Genomic DNA, 9,748 nt, shown 5'->3' with positions numbered 1-9,748 from the left:
TCAAAATTCTTATTTGGTTTTTAATATGTACAACATTTTAAGAGACTCCCTATCAATACATTTTCCTGCAGAGGGACAACACAATTTTATAGATTGTTTTGATGAAAAAATTAATAAGTCAATAGCTTCTAAGACTATAAACTTTAAGTATATATTCAGAAGGAGAAATATCTGGAGGCTGCAATGCATGCTATTGCATAAAAAAACTCAGGACAGGAGGTAGGAGGACACACTGCCAAGCAGCAGAGTGTTCAGGGACTAAACAAACTAGATTTTTAAGATTTAGGATGAGGCCCAGCTGCATGGTGTTTCTAGAGATAAAGAACTCCATGGTCATAACGCTAGAAAATACCGATCACACAACAATCGATTTAAAAAAAGAAACATTAAAAAAAAGAAAATTGTTGTGGCTCTTTGATGTTTAAAGCAGTGAAATCAAATCTGAATACGCTCATCATAAAAGCGTACTTCCAATTATTATAATAATTATTATTAATATAATTATTATTGTGGTTGATGTTGTTGTCATTATCATTATGGATAAACAATAAAAAATCTACAGATTTTTAAGGCTGCTTTTAGTGGCAGAAAGCCAGAAGAATATCTGAGGTCATTTCGACGTTTCCTGGTACCATTGTTAGGACATGACCGCGTGTTCCCACAGAGGTGTCCGCTGTAGTGGGTCACCTAAAACAACACATGAAGCTTCTAGAATAAACGTATTGATTTTCAATTCTAAAATGTCTTTAAAAAGGATTAATCAATTTGAAATAATTTCGTTTCACCGTCAGATTTGATCTTTTTTTCGGGAACATGCGATTTTAGGAATCTTTATAAGACCGAGGTGTTTTGCAGAGGAGGTGGATATAGGGCAGGTGGGCAGCCTGTAGGTAAACTGAGACAGCATCTGCACCAACATGACACCCAGTCAACCGTGGCCTATCTGGTCAGCTATTAAACAGATCTGATGCTTACCTCATATATTCATAGAGGGAAACACACAAACAAAAAAAAACGTGTCCTATTATTTGAACTATTTCAAACATGGAATATTAAACTGTGACAGAGAATTCACAGACCAAACCACAACCTTTTTTTCTTTTTGTTTCTTTTTACTTCAGTTAAGAAAGTTACACAAAAGGTGGCAAAATTGTCAACAATAAATAATAAATAATTTTTGTTGCACGGGAACAAATGAAACATTTTCTTCCAGAGCTAACGGTATTTTTAACTTATTATTAATTTACACATCTTTGGGAAAGAAAAAAAAAAAATCTCGGACAGACACTAACTCACACAAATGTCCCACGAAGCTTGTGGCAAAATAGAGGTATACCTTGTTGCAAATGCTTTAGTACTTGGGTCATGTAGGAAATCGTGTAATTAAATGAAGAAAAGCAGTGCTGTTCCCCTTCAAACGGTCTATTATACGATGAAGTGCGTTTATGGATTAAAAAAATCACCAGTCATTGTTTTCTGTTCAGAGTAGCGCACAGCATTTTGCAAGTATACGTCTCTCCTATACTCAGAGGTCCCATTTACCGATGGAGTCGTGTTCATGTCTTCTCGGTTTGGCAATTGTAACCAGGCGTGAGAGCGGGCAGCACCGGCCATGACGACGCATGGATGGACATGGACATACTGCCCATCCAGGACATTATATAGGTGGCTATGGTAAAATCCCATGATTGTCTTCACAGTGTCAAAATACAACCAGGGGGTTGTTAGGTGCAGTCGGGGGGATGGGATGAGCAGGGGCTGTGTGTTCAACTCAGTCCGTCCATGCGGGGTCTGCTCAGGCCTCGATGGGGCTGGACACCATGCTGTTCGGCGTGTCTGGAAGCTGAGATGACATGGACGCTACCTCACTGCCCGTCGAGTTCGAACCCGGTCCTCCCTCCGAGAAACTGACCTGTGGAACACATTAAGCAGCGGTCAGAAACATCTGGGGACGCTGTACTACACAGTGAGGACTGGTGCAAACTCTCTCACCCGGTGGGACGCAGACGCAGACGCAGTATACAATTTTTGCAGATAATAGTGCTGTATGGACGCACACATGTTTTCTATTCTTGACAGTAGTCACTTATTTCACCCTATCTGCCAATAATAAACGAACCTGGAAAACGGAGTAGCCCGTAACAACAGGCCTGTAGTTATCAGTATCACACTTTGATTGGGAATGATCATTTGTTGTAATTTGAGATAAATTATAGATTCGTTTTCCTTATTTAATCCCTATTGTTTTTGCTGTTCATCTAATTCTGTTTGAACAGCGAAATAGCTGATATTGAATTAGTATATATCTTACTTAAGATTCTCATGTGCCGTAAATAAGGAGAAATGGTGAAAATAAATATATTTTATTTTTCATTTACTTAATTTATATCTGTAGGCTAACTAATAACTCAACCGTGGTTTTCAACTAAACTTAATACCTCCCGGTGTTTCCTTAGTTCAGCGTCCCCGCAAGCAAAGAGCGGATGAACTGTGTCAGTTCTTGTCATAAACGTTAATAATCCACCGGAGCAGCCCTGACTGCACTGCTGCTTTCTCCGACACAGTCCTGGACGATCCATGAGCAGGCGCTCCTCAGAACCTTCATCAGACAGACATCAGTAGTCTGACTATGAGGCTACTCAAAACTCACAACACAGTTGGAACGGCTTAATTGAAATAAACAGCTTATTTTATAAATTTTTATTTTAGTGAACAATGTTACTTTAAACATGCTGAGAACATGATTCAATAAATCGTATGCCGACAGCGATATTTTGAATTCGAGTGGGGGTCAGTAAGCGCTCAGTCTGCTGAGGGTTAACTGAATGCGTCTTGTGACTATTAGTTTCAATAGGATTTTCGGTTTCCCACGACAACATAATCCATAGCCCGGGACAAAGGATTACACACAAAAACTTAAATATACAATTTGGGTTTTCGCCGAATTTCCTAGATTCAGAATTAGTAACCCAATATCAAGATTTAGTGAATAAATAATTATAATGAAAGCATGCTGGCTAAAATGGCTTAGTGAACAAAAAAGACAAACCAGTTGTTGGAAGGCCGGCTGGTCGATGTCACTCTGCAGGGCGAAGTCACTGAGGACCTTCCATGGCGGCTGGTAGCTCTGCACCTCCACCGGGTTGGCCTGGATGCCGCCGTCGTGCCGCTCCGGACTGGCTGCCACCATCGGGGTGCCCGTCATGCCCTGGATGTTCTGCAAGAGGACACGTCGTGGTCAGCACCCAGCAGCTCAACACATGTTTCACTGAGGCTGTATACAGATGTTAGGGTGTGGATGTCAGTGTGTGTGCGCGCGCGCGTGTGTTGGGACGAGAGGTTGTGGTGTTGGTGTGTGTGTGTGTGTGTGTGTGTGTGTGTGTGTGTGGGGAGGAGGGGTTGTGGTGGTGTGTGTATATGTTGGAGGGGGGGGTTCTGAAATGGATCCCCCCCAGTAATCAGCAGATCAATCAATAAATAAGCAAACAAACAACAACATAAATAAACAGAGGAGCAGATAAGATGTTTGTGAGTTTGGAGAATACTGATCTAACAGGCTTGACTATGTTTGTTTCACGCATCCTTCAGCGCACACTGTGGTTTGGACATTTACTTAGTAGGCGCATTGCTCTGAAAAATAACTTACTTTAATTTACTGCAGTTTAATTTCTGAAGTAGCTAATGAAACAGCAGGCATTTGCAATATTACGGACATGTCTTTGTTGAAATAACATTTGTTTTGTCATAATACAGTCTGCTCGTTAGTTCTATATGAACGGGTTGAAGGGGTTTCGCCTGGTCCGTCCTCTTACCGTCTTGTCGTTGGGCTGCTGCTGCTGCAGCTGCTTCATCAGGATGGACCTCTTCTTGTCCTTGCAGCGCTTGTTCTGGAACCAGACCCGGATGACTCGCGGGCTGAGGCTGGTCATCTCCACCAACTGCTCCTTCATAAGGGCATCGGGCCTCGGGTTGGCGTTGTAGCAAGTCCGCAGCGTGTGAAGTTGCTTTTCATTTAACACCGTCCGGACCCGGGTGGTCTTCTCTGGCTGTTTGTGAACGTGAGGCCGCAGCGCAGGCTGTCGGGCCGAGATTGGTTCTGCTGTTGAGAAAGGACGGGAAAACAACCCAGGGAGAGAAAAATCAATCTGTGTGTCTGCAGCGCGACAAGTCCGGATAAAGATGAGCAAGTACAGACGGAGAAAAAGGTCTCTGAGTTTCAAAAGTCTTTCCCAGCTGTTGTCATACAACTCTTGTGGAGTATGAATCTGCTTTACGCAAAGTAGACATAACAAACACAGCGCTCGTGACATTACAGTCTACTAAAGATCACAGCGGGTTTGCATACGAATAAGAAAAATGTACACTGCCTCTATACGCGACCATAAACTGGTTCATGGATTCAGGAGCTGCAGGCTTCGCTACATATTAGTTTTAAATGTGGGAGAACAACGCAGCACTGGTTGACTCATCTGATCCAGAGTCAAAACCTCCTTTACCAAGAAATCCTCCAACCCATCCCAGACATGCAGAGCCCTTCACAGCATCTCTCCCCCGGACCCGCAGCCACGCGTCGCACTCCTCCAGCAGCAGTGATAACTCAGTGTATTTCTGACTATCTAATCTCCCGAGCCTGCTCGGACTGGACAGCGGTATGCAGAGAGGAGCACAGACGTACAAGATCAAACATCCATCTCCAGATACAGACAGCTACAGTCCAACAGAAAACCTCCGTTACAGCAGCAGGAGCACTTCCTCTGTGACTGCATGAGATTTACATTAAAACAGAGATCCAACGTGGCCTATACACTTTGACATTCGTGGATAAAACTCAGTGGAACACTGACTAAGAGGGGCAGTTAATGTGAACATGAACCTTCACAGTCTGGTGTCGCATGGAGTCAGATAATCAGATAATCCGTGTATTTGTAAGGCGCAGGAGGACAACATCCAGACAGTAAAAGGCCTCATACCTCAGAAAGATAGAGAGCCACGGACACACGGACACGCAGCCAGCAGTATAATGATTGTCGGTGCCTGTCTCCCACTCCCCGGGACCTCACCTGCCATCTGCAGCGGTCTGGCGGGGTGCAGTGGACTGAGCGGGTCTCCAGGGCCCAGGCTCGCCCGCTCCACCACGTCGTGGTCCGCCCGACAGAAAAGCCCGTCCTCCCGCAGAGCGAACTCATCACCCGGGATGAGCTGCCGGCTACAGGCCACGCAGCGGAAACACTCGATGTGGTAGACCTTGGAGCGGGCCCTCATCACGAAGTCGTTCTTACTGAAGCCGATGTTGCATTTAGCGCATTTAATCCCGTATAACCTGCGATACACACACACACACGGTCTGATCAGTTTCACTGCAGGCAGCTCAGTCTCTCTAATAAAATCTAATTTTCAAATTTACAGCACGACAGCTATAATACGATCGATAATTTGGCTTTCATATATTAATATTAATATGAATAATAATTATAATAATACAATTATTATAAATAATCATTAAAATAAATTGTTATAATTATAACAATTATAATAATTATAACAATTATAATAATTACATATTATATAATATATAATAATAATAACAACAGCCATAACAATAATAATACAAAAATGTTGGCCTTTTCAAAAAGCTATCTAATTATTGTTTATAATAATTGTAAGACGATCTCAAGTATGAAAGGTAATAATAAAAAATAACAACTATAATAATAATAATAACTCTTGATAATACAAATTCAAGTGAGCTTGTGACATTTTCCATCTACAGAAAAAGACAACCATCGCCGCTGTTCGAGTTGTAAGAATGACACAAAATCATTGACTAATTTAACAACTTTTATGATTTTTTACAGGTCCACCTGACACAAAGTGTTGCGAGCAGCACGCTGCAGACTGCTCGGAATCATTCATCAACAGTTATGAAGGCCTCATGTGCACCTGATGTAAACATTACACCACGAAATAGTGACCCTGGTAGAAAGGATGCACCGTCTACGACAAGTTGTTGTAGCAGTAAAGCAGTAAATGAATATGGTCGTGGAAAACAGGACTTAGTGTGGACTTAGATCTTTCCGAATGTTCTCATTCTGATAGTCTATTGTAAAAGCTCTCAAATAATAATCATTATGATCCCAGTATCCATGCAGCTCCAGTTCCCGCTGTGTAAGTGAAAGGGGTCGTCCCGTCCGCTCCCGGCCGTCCTACCTGATATAGTCCCGTTTACAGTAAGTCTTTCCGTCCCTGACGAAGCACGTGCAGGACTCGTCTAGGTACTGGCTGCATTCGGCACATTTGAGACAGGCGGCGTGCCACTCCAGGTCCGGAGAGACCCGCAGGATGTACTGGTCGTGGATCTGGTTCCCGCAGCCCACGCACAGAGACACCAGCCGCTTCTCTGGAAGAGTAGCAGGACACATAACACAATGTTCACAACTGAATGCTGAGCAAAGCACACTCAAATAATGCATGAAATTGTCTTAAATGTATTATTATTATTATTACTATTATTATTATTATCATTATTTTTGTATTATTCCGCTAATAAAAGTCTATAGATAGTATCCTCTTACTTAAACCTTCTATAAAATTCAGTATTCAATAATAATACCAGTGACTTTTAATAGGCCATGAAATGTGTTCTGTTTGCAGGCATCACCGCGCAAAAAAGTCAGCTCATCTAAAGTTGTGATAAATGAAGTTCCAGAATTGCATCCCAACACCGAGCAAGTTTCTTACTTTTCGGCGGATCCCCCATGTCTCCCATGTCCACAAAGTAAGGCGACGTTAGGTCCACTGTCACAGCGGGCTGCGGGGCGCCTGGAAGCCTGGATGTGTCCTCCGCTGCCGGGCTGCCGGGCCAGGGGCTGTGCTGTCCGGCTCGGAGAGGGAGTGTGTGTATGTGTTTGTTGCCGGTGTGTGTGGAGCTCTGATCCTGACAAGCGGCGGGGCTGACGTATGACATCAGCACGTCATCTGCATGGGCAGCTGATTGGCTCTGCAGACCCTGACCAGCACGCGCGCGCACACACACACAAACTACTGGCACACTTATTATTGCATATCATTTATTGTCAGGCTTTGCTTTGCTTTTTTCTGTCGTGTTAATTTTTCTTGCATTTGTTAATGTGCGGTTGGTACTGAGTAGGATCATGTTTACATGGTCCATAACACACACACGCACACACACACGCACACACACACACCTCTTTTCTTTTACTTTTAATTAGAACCGGACACAGTAAGAAATAGCCTATACACTGTTGAACGTAGATTTGTGTGAAACAGTCCACATTTAAAGTCGTGAGACATTACATACAAATATTGCGCCTTGATAAACATTTCCAGAGCGTGACGGTTTAGTGAAATGATGTCTCGCCAGATCAAAACATCGTCTCCTCTCAATATTAACTTAGAGAAACACAAGAGTCAACATTGTAGTGAGCTCAGTGGTAACATATTTTTGAGAAAACCAACCAGAGTTGTATGAGGAAACTATCCATCCTGCAGAAGAGCAACGTGTAATCCTCAAACCTAACGAAAACTATCAGGAGAGTATGAGCATGACGCGCGGTTCTCAGCCAGGAGCAGATGATGGTGCGAGCCTTAAATCAGAGCGGTGACAGGCCAGGAGCCGCAGGAGCAGCCCGGACACACACCAACACGCCCTCTTGTGTTAGTAACCTACTAACGCCGTTGCACACACACGCGCGCACACACACACACACACACACACACACACACACACACACACACACACACACACACACACACACACACACACCAGTACAATAGAAAAACCCACGCCGAGAGCCGCATAAAAATAGGTCTTGACAAAAGCTCTGCCTAAAAATGAGAAAACCTTAAACTGCAGTGGGTCCACTGTTGTTTTTTTCAAACGTATATTGCAGTAATGAAACACGTTGATGCATGAATTAGGCTATCAAAAAAAACATGTTTAAAATCACACTCCAAACTTCAACACTATTCACACCTCAGTAAAATATTTTGTAGTGGACACCGTTCACAGTGGAAGAACCAATGAACTCACCATCTGTTCTTACTGAAGATGACCTGTGTTCAGGTTTTCATGGCAAACAATCATTTTGCATTCATTATGCAACTACTATTTAAAAAGTCTGTATGTTCATACAGACTATTCCACGAGACACCTTTTATACACTGTACAAATGTTCCATTGTGGGTGAAGGAGGCAGTGTGGCTTTGTGGGGCAGAAGGTAAGGGTGAGGAAGGTCAGGGTGGTGGATCAGCATGTAACATATCTGACTTTCATGTGAGAGACTGTAGTGTGTATCTTAAGTGAGATCTTTTCCTGATTTTAAACTAATATTGTCGATAAAACAACACTGGGTTTGACAGTGTTGCATAACATGATGTTAAATGATTACAGATGTTTGTTGTCTCCAACCTCCAACAGTTTATGTTGGATTCTTTTGATATTTGTTTTGTAGGTTGTATGGATGGAAATCACAAGGGGCTGAAAGGCCCCCTATATTTATTCAATGGAAGTTGTTGCCATTGTTGACCTCTGGGATTTTTATTATCATAATATTCAGGGGTAGCTTAAATATTGTCCAAAAGGCTGCATCAGAGTTGACATATACATCAACATGTCTTTAGTGCAGGGTGAGATAAACAAATTATATCCACAAAGCTACTTTATCAAAGGGATCTTGTGTCTAAACATTTTCATATTATTGAACAAACAAGACAGTAATTCTCTCTGCAATTAAATTACGTATACTTATAATTCCAACCTATCTAAATGCAGAATATAATTTAGGCAATAATTTGCATCTGTGGAATATTGTCTGTACCTGTGTGCACAGAGTAGGGGTAGGTCCCATAGGCTGTCTCCTCGTCCTGGACAGTGTGCAAGGATTACAGATTATTGCTCTGATGTTAAAATATGTTTTTGAAAGAATCTAATAGAAAAATACAGTATAGGGTGCAGCAGATTGTAGTATCCACTGTGTACTCTAGAGGTGTAATGTAAAGCATAAAGAATATTGTGATGGGCAAATGAGTGCCGCAGAGGAACTGGAGTGGAGAATGGAGCGAACAGAGCAGAACACAGTGGAGCAGGGGAGTAGAGAGGGAACTCAAATAAGGAACTTGTGCTGTCAGTGAGATGAGCATGAGCCCTCTTTGTCCCAACAACTAAAGAATATAATCTGTGAATTCATCTGCCTATTACAGACCATTGTCATTACCATCTGTTTTTATATTTAATTTTTACAATGTATTACACAGGATTCGATTTACTCTATCAAATCTATTATTGGTATTATATTTTTCTGTTTTTTCATATTTGTTGTAGCAGACTGTGCGATCTATTGCCATTGTTGCTATTTTCTAGATCTTTGGCCAAAACAGCCCATTCCCACTACACTCATTTTCTTCTGCTTGTTTTATTGAATATACCTCAGTTTTATTGTCTGATGATTTTAAGGAAATATTTATTGGGTATATTGGATAAAATACAACCAAGTAACATGTTGTTGAATGGTGCTATACAAATAAACTTGCCATGCCTTGATTTGCCTTTACAGTATAGAATGAGACACAAGTAGTGTGTCTTTGACCTAGTGGCAATGGTGTGTGTCTGGCCCTTTGCTCTTTCAAAATGACCATGTCCCCCCCCCCTGTACAGAGTCACAGGTTTATAAATGGTTTTCTCAGAAATTACTTTCAGTCTGGTGTGGAAGGGCAGGACTGATCTGTCCTA

General features: G+C 42.2%; 1 protein-coding gene across 2 annotated transcripts; it reads right to left on the bottom strand.

The window, feature by feature from the left end:
• Positions 1-1,110: 1,110 nt before the first annotated feature.
• Positions 1,111-7,074, bottom strand: isl1 (ISL LIM homeobox 1). Of its 2 annotated transcripts, none has more exons than XM_034595814.1 (6): positions 6,739-7,074; positions 6,208-6,397; positions 5,061-5,320; positions 3,813-4,099; positions 3,050-3,217; positions 1,111-1,912 (listed from the first exon to the last, which is right to left on the bottom strand). In XM_034595814.1, exons 1-6 carry the CDS (start codon positions 6,962-6,964, stop codon positions 1,796-1,798), a joined length of 1,248 nt encoding a protein of 415 aa, XP_034451705.1. In that variant the 5' UTR covers positions 6,965-7,074; the 3' UTR covers positions 1,111-1,795. The 2 variants fall into 2 exon arrangements, with proteins under 2 accessions (XP_034451705.1, XP_034451706.1); XM_034595815.1 differs by having other exon boundaries at positions 3,813-4,096; positions 6,739-7,073.
• Between the last annotated feature and the right edge of the window lie 2,674 nt (positions 7,075-9,748).

This window comes from Hippoglossus hippoglossus, chromosome 9, assembly GCF_009819705.1.
Source record: "Hippoglossus hippoglossus isolate fHipHip1 chromosome 9, fHipHip1.pri, whole genome shotgun sequence".
NCBI lineage: Eukaryota > Metazoa > Chordata > Actinopteri > Pleuronectiformes > Pleuronectidae > Hippoglossus > Hippoglossus hippoglossus.
The sequence above is the reverse complement of the archived record's forward strand: the minus strand, read 5'-3'. Positions and strand labels throughout refer to the sequence as shown.

Coding starts and splice junctions, on each gene's coding strand:
- isl1 (XM_034595814.1), bottom strand. CDS start 6,964: ATGTCATACGTCAGCCCCGCCGCTTGTCAGGATCAGAGCTCCACACAC. Junction 4,100..5,060: donor CAGACCGCTGCAGATGGCAG/GTGAGGTCCCGG, acceptor CTTTCTCAACAG/CAGAACCAATCTCGGCCCGA. Junction 1,913..3,049: donor AGCCGGCCTTCCAACAACTG/GTTTGTCTTTTT, acceptor TGTGTTCCACAG/GTCAGTTTCTCGGAGGGAGG.